Source organism: Oncorhynchus kisutch, linkage group LG14 (genome assembly GCF_002021735.2).
Source record: "Oncorhynchus kisutch isolate 150728-3 linkage group LG14, Okis_V2, whole genome shotgun sequence".
In the NCBI taxonomy this organism is placed as follows: Eukaryota; Metazoa; Chordata; class Actinopteri; order Salmoniformes; family Salmonidae; genus Oncorhynchus; species Oncorhynchus kisutch.
The window spans coordinates 73,312,500-73,325,089 of record NC_034187.2 but is presented as its reverse complement, the minus strand read 5'-3'; the positions used below and the strand labels follow the sequence as shown (position 1 = coordinate 73,325,089).

Sequence of the window (12,590 nt, the reverse complement as noted above, 5' to 3'; positions counted from 1 at the left end):
TTCCCCTGCACAGTGTTTACAAATCTGAAATGAGGAACCGGGGGTCCTCCTGTACCTCTGTCCGTTTTTAGGAAATCGAGATAGACCCCCCATATTTCATTTCTACCTCGCTGATAGTATTTATCAGCGACGTCTTGATAAAAACAAAATATGCAACTTAAGCCTGAGCATGGCTAAGCCGCCGAGGAGGACAGGATTACCTGGGGGCTGGCTGGGACAGACATCAGATTGTATTGTCATAAAGGGACCATTAGCCTCTTGGCAAACTGTACCTCAAGCCCCAGATGACAGTCCTTTTCAAGACAGACAGGGGAGAAAATATGAAACTTAAATTCTTCATGACAGAAACTTGAATGAATAAGTCAAAAAATTATAAAATAATAAAACAGACAAAAGCAAACATTTATGTTTACCTCTCTAGCATAAATGTACTTAAATGTATATTTGTTGTCTTTATTTGATCACATATTTTCCTTTGAAAAGAACTGTCCTTGTTTATTAACAGATAGAGAGTCGCCATACAAAACACAATGACCCAGACTTAGTGACTGGATGGGATTAAGTTTAATACCGAATCTTGACAGACATATCCTGGAAGCATATCAGTCCCTCAGATTTCCAAAGACAAATCTGGGATTGATTGTATTAACTGGATAGTTAAATACAGCTAATCCGCACTGATCACTTACTATGTCTCAGGGCATATTCTATTGCTTATTTAACACATTTAGGCTACCACAATTTTCTTAGAATGTCTAAACAAAACAAAAGATGACATTAAAATGAATAATTATTGCAACTAAACTGTTATTTTATCCACACAAAAGAGCAAGATTAAAAAAAGAAGATAAATGATTAAATATGCAGACGAGGCAGCAACAAGAAAGGCAGAATTTCCATGCCAGGCTGTCATCTTCTTATTCCTGTTCATCTTTGAGTTGGTCTATTCTTTAGGAAGTGAAGCATTTCTGGCAAGTAGTACAATGTCTGAATGACTGGAGGGGATGGATTGATGGTCAGACAAAGGGCCCCGGGACAGGTTGACTAGACAGCTTCATGTTCCTGTGTGTTGTCACTTTCCCTGGCAGGGAAGAAGAGGTCTAGTCTGTCCCTAATCTGAGGGGGATCAGTCAGGTGGGAGCTGGGGGTCAGTCAGGTGGTGGGGGGGTGGCAGTCAGGTGGGGGGGGGGGGGGTAGACTGGGCGATGATGGTTCAGACTAGGTAGCCCCCTCCAATCTCCCTACTTTTCTCTCTATGCACACCCTCAGGGCCATAGTGTGATCTGGGCGGTGATAAAGGTCCAGGCAGTGACAGAGACAGAATGCCAGACTGGCTGGGCAGGCAGGGTTGGAGTCAAACCCCTCTGTCTCTGTGAGGTGAGGACTTGGTGGCCCAGCCAGCCTGTCCTGAAGGGGTGTATGAAAGGCATGCATTCTCAGAGACGCGACACAGAGAGAAGAAAGTCTGGGAGTCAGTCTGACTCTGGCCAGGCTGCCATGCTGTCTTACCCTTTATTCCCCATCCCGCCCTCCCTTTCTTTCCCTCCCTCAGTCCAATATCTGGGAGACTCCAGGCGCCACAGTGTCACTGCAGTCTCAGGTATGCTTCTGCAAGACACTACTACACAATCTCCCCAGGCTTCTATAGCCTAGCTGGGATCAGAGGAGTGATCATCCTACTGTATTATCTGAGCTATTCTATACCAAGTTTCGATTGTTGTTCCCCAATTCCTATACACTATTCTCACATCAAACGTTAAGAATACTCACATCAAATTGAACATAATGAAAGTATTTCCTCCAATCTATTGTGTAGTACAGTATTGGCTTCTTATTTTCCTTGTTCTGTTCTCCCTCCCTCTACTCCCCTCTAATGTTGTGGCATTGTCATCATGTTTAAGGGTTTAGGATGATTACAAAATAATGTGAAAATAGAACAAGTAAGCAGAGCCTATGTTGAGGTTCACCCTCTGTCAGCATAGTGACAGCTGCAGGGGCAATTTTCATTGTGGTGCATGTGGTTTTGTGGTAGATATGCTCTCATCTAAACTACATACTAAGCTGTGGCTGCTGGTTCATTATTTAAACAGGCCACAAGGATCATAATGCACATTTGTTCCTCAATGAAAAATCTTGACTTAAATTTGGATCATTTCTCTGTATGTTTTGTGGGACCGAAGGACTGTGCAGGGTTTTGTGTTTTAATTAGGAAGGATTTGAGTGTGATTATGTGTTGACATAAATGAAGAGATTTATGATGGAAGATTTTAAATGTAGTTGTAGCCAATTATGTAGTTGTAGCCTATTATAACACACATATATATATAATTAATGTTTTTTTTGTCTTGTTTTCTTGTTTTTTTTAAACGAATACAAAATCATTCCAACATTAACATACCTGGCTGGCTTCAAGGTCCGAATCCGGAATCCTTGGGAGGTCCCTACTCCATTGAAGTTTAAATGTAAAATGGTTAGGGTTAGGGTTAGTGTAAGGTTTAAGGTTAGGAACGTCCCAAGGATTCCGGATAGCACTGACCCTGGCTTCAGTCAAAGAAGAAGAAGACCCTGGCTTCAGTCAGTGGAGCGTAGGTGATGCGGACAGCTTCGTTGTGTTTGCGGAACACTCTCTGCCAATGCGCACTACCACCACTATCCCATAACTACCCTCACTGGAAATCCGTTCTGTCATCACAGCGACGCGCAACGAAAAGATAGCAAACATGTCAGACAAGAAACAGACTGTGGATTTGGGATTATTAGAGGAGGACGATGAGTTTGAAGAATTCCCAGCCGAGGGTAAATTCATTATATTTCCATACGTTACTATTGTTCACACGTTTTTTACTCTATTGTCTCATTTAGTGACAACTTTTAGTGACAAAACCGGGCCCGACAGTGACTCAGCTAGTTTAGCAAGCTATGTTAACAACATTGAATGAAGTAAAAGTAAATAGCTAGTGTGCTAGCAGCAGCGGCTAGCTAGCTTAGTAGCTACCACTTTGAATTGTATTATTCAACAGATTGAATTTATAACGTTAGCTAATTAGCGATTGCGCTGGTGTAAACTTTACATAGTTAAACATTAGTTAACTAACGTTAGCTGTAATGTAAACAACAACGCGCAGCATCTAGCTAAAAGCCAGCTAGCGTTAATTAACGTTAGTTACTGTAGCTAGCTAGCTACGTTACTTAGACAACGCTAGCTAGAGTAGTAGCTAGTTGAGTAAAGGGCCATCCACACCAAGTTTGATAACTTTAACGATTAAATATACATAACTATAACCTAAACGTTGGGGGGGGGGGCTCCACAACAGCAGACCGTTTATCGTTCCACTGTACACCTGTCAGTCAACTGATCAACGCATCCTACTGCAGGCCTATTAATAAGGTGGTAACACAGACCACTCACTGCTTCAGTGTGGGACAACTGCAAATAATACTTCAATGTACATGTATGCCTAATGAAAAATAATCAACTCAAATTTATATCTAACAATTCAACAATAATCCCTGTTTATCCCGGGTATCATTTACATCATGCCTCGTTGCTGAAGTGGTTTGTAAATTGTCAATTCGTTTGCATCTTCTTTTCCTCTGTGCTCATCTGTCAGTTGAATGCAACGCATCAGTGCAACAATGTTATCACTGGCCAAAGTGATCACACCAACGCTCACACTATTTAACTTTCCCCCGAATGTTAATTTGGCCTATTTTATATTAAGCAATTAACAAGAGCAAGCCTGCTTCACTCCACAAATGCCTAGCATTAAACAAAAATAAGTATACAAATAAATGTCCTATAGCTTTTCAGGGATTTCACGTGAAAAGGAATAGCGGGGAGTCTTGCGTAGCCTATAGCCTATATTGCGCATGAGAACAGCTGGAAGAGAGTAGAGGTTGACTGATTATGATTTTTCAAGGCAGATACGGATTATTGGAGGACCAAAAAAAGCCGATACCGATTAATCCTCCGATTTTATTTTATTTTTTTTAAATGTATTTGTAATAATGGCAATTACAACAATTCTAAATTAACACTTATTTTAACTTAATAAAATACATCAATCAAATCAATTTAGCCTCAAATAAATAATGAAACATGTTCAATTTGGTTTAAATAATGCAAAAACAAAGTGTTGGAGAAGAAAGTAAAAGTGTGTGTGTGCCATGTAAGAAAGCTAACGTTTAAGTTCCTTGCTCAGAACATGAGAACATACAGTGCCCTGATGGAGTCTGCAAAAGACCTGAGACTGGGACGGAGATTTGTCTTCCATCAAGACAATGATCCAAAACATAAAGCAAAATCTACAATGGAATGGTTCAAAAATAAACATATCCAGGTGTTAGAATGGCCAAGTCAAAGTCCAGACCTGAATCCAATCGAGAATCTGTGGAAAGAACTGAAAACTGCTGTTCACAAATGCTCTCCATCCAACCTCACTGAGCTCGAGCTGTTTTGCAAGGAGGAATGGGGAAAGATTTCAGTCTCTCGATGTGCAAAACTGATAGAGACATACCCCAAGCGACTTACAGCTGTAATCGCAGCAAAAGGTGGCGCTACAAAGTATTAACTTAAGGGGGCTGAATAATTTTGCACGCCCAATTTTTCAGTTTTTGATTTGTTAAAAAAGTTTGAAATATACAATAAATGTTGTTCCACTTCATGATTGTGTCCCACTTGTTGTTGATTCTTCACAAAAAAAGACAGTTTTATATCTTTATGTTTGAAGCCTGAAATGTGGCAAAAGGTCGCAAAGTTCAAGGGGGCCGAATACTTTCGCAAGGCACTGTATGAAAGCTGATGGTTCCTTTTAACATGAGTCTTAAATATTCCCAGGTAAGATGTTGTAGGAATTATAGGACTATTTCTCTCTCTACGATTTGTATTTCATATACCTTTGACTATTGGATGTTCTTATAGGCACTTTAGTATTGCCAGTGTAACAGTATAGCTTCCGTCCCTCTCCTCGCTCCTACCTGGGCTCGAACCAGGAACACATCGACACAGCCACCATCGAAGCAGTGTTACCCATGCAGAGCAAGGGGAACAACCACTCCAAGTCTCAGAGCGAGTGATGTTTGAAACGCTATTAGCACGCACCCCGCTAACTAGCTAGCCATTTCACATCGGTTACACCAGCCTAATCTCGGGAGTTGATAGGCTTGAAGTCATAAACAGAGCAATGCTTGAAGCACAGCGAAGAGCTGCTGGCAAAACTCACGAAAGTGCTGTTTGAATGAATGCTTAAGCGCCTGCTGCTGCCTACCATCGCTCAGTCAGACTGCTCTATCAAAACATAGCCTTAATTATAACATAGTAACACAGAGAAATACGAGCCTTAGGTCATTAATATGGTCGAATCCGGAAACTATCATCTCGAAAACAAGACGTTTATTCTTTCATTGAAATACGGAACCGTTCCATATTTTATCTAACGGGTGGCATCCCTAAGTCTAAATATTGCTGTTACATTGTACAACCTTCAATGTTATGTCATAATTACGTAAAATTCTGGAAAATTAGTTCGCAACGAGCCAAGCGGCCCAAACTGTTGCATATACCCTGACTCTGTGTGCAATGAACGCAAGAGAAGTGACACAATTTCACCTGGTTAATATTGCCTGCTAACCTGGATTACTTTTAGCTAAATATGCAGGTTTAAAAATATATACTTCTGTGTATTGATTTTAAGAAAGGCATTGATGTTTATGTTAGGTACACATTGGAGCAACGACAGTCCTTTTTCGCGAATGCGCACCGCATCGATTATATGCAACGCAGGACACGCTAGATAAACTAGTAATATCATCAACCATGTGTAGTTAACTAGTGGTTATGATTGATTGATTGTTTTTTATAAGGTAAGTTTAATGCTAGCTAGCAATTTACCTTGGCTTCTTACTGCATTCACGTAACAGGCAGGCTCCTCGTGAGGCGGGTGGTTAGAGCATTGGACTAGTTAACTGTAAGGTTGCAAGATTGAATCCCCGAGCTGACAAGGTAAAAATCTGTCGTTCTGTCCCTGAACAAGGCAGTTAACCCACCGTTCCTAGGCTGTCATTGAAAATAAGAACGTGTTCTTAACTGACTTGCCAAGTTAAGTAAAGGTGTAAAAAAATATATATTTATCGGCCAATCGGCGTCCAAATATACCGATTTCTTATGAAAACTTGAAATCGGACCTAATTAATCGGCCATACCGATTAATCGGTCGACCTCTAGGGCCTACCATCGGAAAATATGGCATTCTCATGCGCTGTTTGTCGACATCATTCTCCAAAGTCATCCTATAATTAATGTGGCCACCAATATGCTCACATATGCACAGTTATTTAGGCAAGTTCACTGTACGCTCTGCCTTCACGTTTTATTGAAGTGGTTATCAATGTTTTCTCGTTGGAGGGATGGGGAAAATATCACTCTGAAAGTGATCCAAACGATGGCTCTCATTATCATTCTCCACTATTTTTGTAGTTATCATTGCAGTTGTGAACGCTCATGTTCCCTTGATTTAGAATAATTGATTTTTTATTCTAGTTATCGTCCTTAATGTGGACGGCCCTGTAGAGTTACTCGTTAGCTAGCTAACGGTGTTTCATGATTTCTCTTCATTGTATTTCTCTGTGTTCAGATTGGACGGGTCTGGATGAGGATGAAGATGCCCACGTGTGGGAAGACAACTGGGATGATGACAACGTAGAGGATGACTTCTCTAATCAACTCCGGTAGCCAGCCACACCATTCATATATTTACATTTGTATTATTATTTAGCAAAAGCTTTAATCCAGAGCGATTTACAAGAGCAATTAGGGTTAAGCACCTTGCTCAAGGGGACATCAACAGATTTTTCACTGTATCTTCTTCACAGGAGACAAATCGCCCCAATGCTTGCACTAAATGTTGACGCGCAACGCTTGCGGCAGGGTTTTGGAAACATAAAGAACATAAACTCAGCAAAAAAAGAAATGTCCTCTCACTGCCAACTGCTTTTATTTTCAGCAAACTTAATTAACATGTGTAAATATTTGTGTGAACATAAGATTCAACAACTGAGACAAACTGAACAAGTTCCACAGACATGTGACTAACAGAAATGGAATTATGTGTTTCTGAACAAAGAGAGGGTCAAAAGTAACAGTCAGTATCTGGTGTGGCCACCAGCTGCATTAAGTACTGCAGTGCATCTCCTCCTCATGGACTGCACCAGATTTGCCAGTTCTTGCTGTGCAATGTTACCCCACTCTTCCACCAAGGCACCTGCAAGTTCCCTGACATTTCTGGGGGGGAATGGCCCAAGCCCTCGCCCTCCGATCCAACAGGTCCGAGACTTGCTTAATGGGATTTAGATCCGGACTCTTCGCAGACACTGACATTCCTGTCTTGCAGGAAATCACGCACAGAATGAGCAGTATTGCTGGTGGCATTGTCATGCTGGAGGGTCATGTCAGGATGAGTCTACAGGAAGGGTACCACATGAGGGAGGAGGATGTCTTCCCTGTAACGCACAGTGTTGAGATTGCCTGCAATGACAACAAGCTCAGTCCGATGATGCTGTTACACACGGCCCCAGACCATGATGGACCCATCACCCCAATTCGATCCTGCTCCAGAGTACAGGCCTCGGTGTAACGGTCATTCCTTTGACGATAAACGAGAATCCGACCATCACCCCTGGTTCGACAAAACCGCGACTCGCTAGTGAAGAGCACTTTTTGCCAGTCCTGTCTGGTCCAGCGATGGTGGGCTTGTGCCGATAGGCAACGTTGTTGCCGGGGATATCTGGTGAGGACCTGCCTTACAACAGGCCTACAAGCCCTTAGTCCAGCCTCTCTCAGCCTATTACGGACATTCTGAGCACTGATGGAGGGATGGTGTATTCCTGCTGTAACTCGGGCAGTTTTTGTTGCCGCCATCCTGTACCTGTCCCGCAGGTGTGATGTTCGGATGTACCGATCATGTGCAGGTGTTGTTAAACGTGGTCTGCCACTGCGAGGACAATCAGCTGTCCGTCCTGTCTCCCTGTAGCGCTGTCTTAGGCGTCTCACAGTACGGACATTGCAATTTATTGCCCTGGCCACATCTGCAGTTCTCATGCCTCCTTGCAGCATGCCTAAGGCACGTTCACGCATATGAGCAGGGACCCTGGGCATCTTTCTTTTGGTGTTTTTCAGAGACAGTAGAAAAGCCTCTTTAGTGTCCTAATTTTTCATAACTGTGACTTTAATTGCCTACCGTCTGTAAGCTGTTAGTGTCTTAACGAATGTTCCACAGGTGCATGTTCATTTAATTGTTTATGGTTCATTGAACAATTATGGGAAACAGTGTTTAAATCCTTTACAATGACAATAAAAATGCTAATAAAAAAATCAAGTTAAATTTACACCAATATAATTTTTTATGTCCTGATTCATTCAGTGGGGTCTTTCTCTAACATATCATTAACATCATATCCAAAAAGTCTGATTTCTAACCTAATACATCTGATAATAAGCACCGAGCTCTGACAGAGAGTCAGCTTTATCCCAGCAACGTTTGAGGATTTGTAGTCATGGCTTCCAAGTTGCTTCTGCTGGTGAAAATAGCTAAATTTGCATGACACGATCTGAATTGAATGTAAAAGGCTTTGAAAATAAAAAGCTTGTGGGTACACTCAGTGCTCCCTTGACAGTTCATAGAGATGCTTGTTTTTTTATCTTTAAAAAAGAACAGTAACTTTGTATTGATATGAACAGCGTGTACTAAAATATGAACATACTATATGTCATGTCTCAATCTATCTTACCTCTATATTATTTTATATCCTCTACATTTGAGAAGATGAGTTCAATGATAAGCCTGTCAGGTAGCCTTCATTCTCACACAGCAGTCAGCTTAGCTGACACGATGCTACCTTCCTGATTTTTATGACCACTTTTTAAAAATCTTCTCTGGCCTCTGGATTTTTGCTCTAATTTTTACTATCCTACAAGGGTAAAAAGTTGTTTTTTTCTTGAACAGATTATGCTAGAGACATGAGGTTTGGACAGTTGGTTTTCTTTGAGGATTATCTACACCAGGGCTGTCCAACCCTGTTCCTGGAGAGCTACCCTCCTGTAGGTTTTCACTCTGACCCCAGTTGTAACCAACCTGATTCAGCTTTTCAAGCGGCTAATTATTATAATAAGTTTCGCTAGATGAGGGTTGGAGTGAAAACCTACAGGAACAGGGTGCTAATGAAAACCTACAAGCTGGTAGCTCTCCAGGAACCGGGTTGAAGTGAGAACCTACAGGACGGTAGCTCTCCAGGAACAGGGTTGGAGTGAGAACCTACAGGATGGTAGCTCTCCAGGAACAGGGTTGGAGTGAGAACCTACAGGATGGTAGCTCTCCAGGAAAGGGTTGGACAACCCTGATCTACACAATTAACGTATAATTCTACCAATTATTCAAAAGTTGCATTTTTGATTGGACACCCTACTTTATAGGGTTAGTGTTCTCACATGGCCATCTCTCCATGTCACATGGTTTATTTACGGAAGACTGAGGCAGTCACCTGTGCTAATTAGCTATCTAGCGTGCTTTGAAGACCTGGGTGTAAGCTAACTGGGGAGGAAGTGTAGTTCTTCAACTGGAGGCACACACAGTGTATGGATCTGTTCAAAACTTACTGTAACGTTAGCTAGCAGTATCTATTTTATTGGAAACATTCTTTCTTGCTGTTTTGAAAGATAAGGGACATATATTTCGAAAACCATTTAGCCAGCAATGATTATTGACCTTTCTAACAACGCCGTTGGAATTGTAGATCACATGGCCAGCCGTGGGCGACGCGCTCGTAGCCAGCTAGCTACACCTATCACCTTTTACTTATGACAAATCATTGTGCCCCACTCAGCTTCACGCCCCTAGAAATAAGATGAAGCCCTCAGTTAAAGGGATGTGATGCTTTGATCTTTGAGTAGGGTTATAAGATTTGACAAAGGGGAAATGGCTAAATGGTAACAAACAGTCAAAATTGTCATGCTGAATGTTTAGGCACAGCAAATTTAATCAGGCTTTAGACTCCCCTTGAGTGTACTACTTGGCAATAATAACAAGCACAGATAACATGTCAGTTATTAGGAGATTCAAGCAATTGGCACTATGCAGCTTTCTTAAAAATGCTCTTATGGCCACACATATTGGACTAGTTTTTTTTTAATGCTCAATAAATGCTTTTCATTTCTCCCACAGTGGTGATCATATGGTTTAGTGCGGACATCTATAAAGCATTGACCATTGAGTTGATGGAATCCTCATCAACAAAAAAATCCTCATTGAATAGTGGTGTTTCGAATGTTATCGTAGAGACCAGAGTTTCAAAGTCAGAAATGACCACTAGAATTACCCTCCTAAGTCTGTGTTCCAAGTAGGGTACCTGAGTTTACGAGTTTTGTCGTTTCATCAACTGACCTTTCACCTTTCCAACCAAAAGATGATAAAACAAAGCCATTTACAACCTTCATAATGTAGCCCTGTTAGTTTACATACAATATTTTGTTTGACTTATTCGGCAAAGTAAGCAAGCCAACTGAACGATTAGGCTATTAGCAATGTTTGCTAGCTTTATCGTCTAGCTAAATTTAAGCTAATTGGTTGAACAGTTGTCCGACGTCTTTCAGAGTTCACCAACTGAGAGCTAAGAGATCCCGAGACACATCCGAATGCACCATAATCCTGGAAGTCTTTTCTTGTGGGTGGGGCTTTCTGTTGTCTGGGTACTGTTTGCACCCGCTGCTTTCAGCCGCTCATCTTGGTTGTGTCTCTTTTCTTACCTGGGGAGACATTAGTCAGCATTATTGCATGTCATTTGTAAATTATTATGCAGGCTTTGAATGATACGGACAGTCTACAATGTGTGCTTTATTGTCAGTAATATGTATTCTATGCATTTGCATGCGTAGGCTACGCTTGTTGAATAATCAACTAGTGTATTGACTTGAAGTGGCCAGTCTGTACACATTTTTTTTTTTAGTATCCTTCAGACAATAGGGCATTCAAACCTTTGATGGCTGCTATTAAGACATTTATAGAAGACATGGGGTATGATTTTATGTTTTAAGCATTTAGCCTTGTACAAGTAGATCGACTTCCTTATAAATCTGTAGCTGTCTGCATTATATTTCTTCAGTTGGATTTCATAATGCTTTTCTCAATCAACATAGAAGGACACTTGTGCTTTAACCATTGGACTGCTTGGATGTGTCTCAAATGGCACACTATTCCCTATATAGTTCACAACTTAAGACCACAGCACCCACTCTTCCCATAGGGCTCTGGTAAAAAGTAGTGCACTAGAGATAAGGAAAAAGGTGCCAGTTGGAACGCACACTTTGTAATCATCTCAATTGACTGGTCCTTTTTTTTTTTTTCTCCGTAGAGCGGAGCTGGAGAAACATGGTTCCAAGATGGAGACGTCGTAGTAGCTGCCTAGTGGACACAGCTGCTGGGATTAGATATGGATGGACTTTGATGTTCTGAATGTTAAAACTTCACACTTACAATGGAGGATGTTTATAACTAAACTCGCTCCTTTTTTTCCCAAAAACCTTGACTTGAGTAAAGTGTTTGAAAATGTCCCCCTTTGGATGTTTTCATTGTTCTAATGATCTGTATTGATTCAGATAATGTAAGAGATATCTAAACATTAAAGGTGGTTCAGTTCACGTACCCGTTGGTTGACATACTCTTTATTTATGTACATTTTCCATCTCTTTGGGCATAAACCAGCTGGTCAGTTACTGTTTTAATATAAATCCATATTTTCCAATGTTTTGTTTTACTATAAAGACCATTTTGTGTCCACGGCATGGGTTTAACATCTGTTTAAATACCACTTTTTGTTAGAGCCATTGATTTGAAACGTAGCTTTTCTGCCAGCACAACACTTAACCTACGTTTTAATGGTCCAGTAATTATTGGACTGTGTGACACTCTCCACATCCATTTTAATCCACAATATGAATGTTGCATGATGTTAGTAAGAGTCAAGTGCTGCATCACTCATCTTTCCATTGTGATGCTCTTGGTTTGAAAACTACCACCCACTTTTCACATGGTCACTCTCCCATAGTAAACCATTTAAATGAGCAGGTGTGTGTCGGAGAGAGAGACTGGGTAGAGACGCGCACACAGGGAGATGTGCGAAGTTGTGTGTGTGCCGTGCATATTTGTCTGTGTCTAAAGTATGACTGACACACACACACTGCCAGCCACACAGTGAAGAGTTCCTCTCTGCTGTCTGTATAACAACCCCTGCCTTCCCTCTGAGCCCATGGGGTTGGGGCTGAGTCTCTGAAGGAGAGATTATCCACTGCCATGTTTGTCAGGGGCAGGGAGGTGGTCTCAGCATGGGGGCCCCCGGCCTGCCCTGCCTGGGCCTGCCCTACTCCCGACCAGGCCCTACTCTTCCGGCTCCGCACAGCAGGGACCCCCGCACTGAACCGGAGGCCAATTTACCCCAGCCACACTCCCCCGGCAAAATGATTTCTCTGCATTTGTGGACTCTTACTCAGGGTGCTGATGAGCTGAAATGGATGCCAGTAAGACCTGCTGCCTGCCAGCCTGCTG

General features: G+C 41.7%; 1 protein-coding gene across 1 annotated transcript; it reads left to right on the top strand.

Annotated features, from left to right (window-relative positions):
- The first annotated feature begins 2,418 nt into the window (after positions 1–2,418).
- Positions 2,419–11,690, top strand: LOC109903378 (26S proteasome complex subunit SEM1-like). The gene is made up of 3 exons (XM_020500044.2): positions 2,419–2,796; positions 6,633–6,726; positions 11,401–11,690. The coding sequence occupies exons 1-3, from the start codon at positions 2,721–2,723 to the stop codon at positions 11,441–11,443; spliced, it is 213 nt and encodes a 70-aa protein (XP_020355633.1). The 5' UTR covers positions 2,419–2,720; the 3' UTR covers positions 11,444–11,690.
- Positions 11,691–12,590: the final 900 nt, after the last annotated feature.

Coding starts and splice junctions, on each gene's coding strand:
- LOC109903378 (XM_020500044.2), top strand. CDS start 2,721: ATGTCAGACAAGAAACAGACTGTGGATTTGGGATTATTAGAGGAGGAC. Junction 2,797..6,632: donor TGAAGAATTCCCAGCCGAGG/GTAAATTCATTA, acceptor CTCTGTGTTCAG/ATTGGACGGGTCTGGATGAG. Junction 6,727..11,400: donor GACTTCTCTAATCAACTCCG/GTAGCCAGCCAC, acceptor TTTTCTCCGTAG/AGCGGAGCTGGAGAAACATG.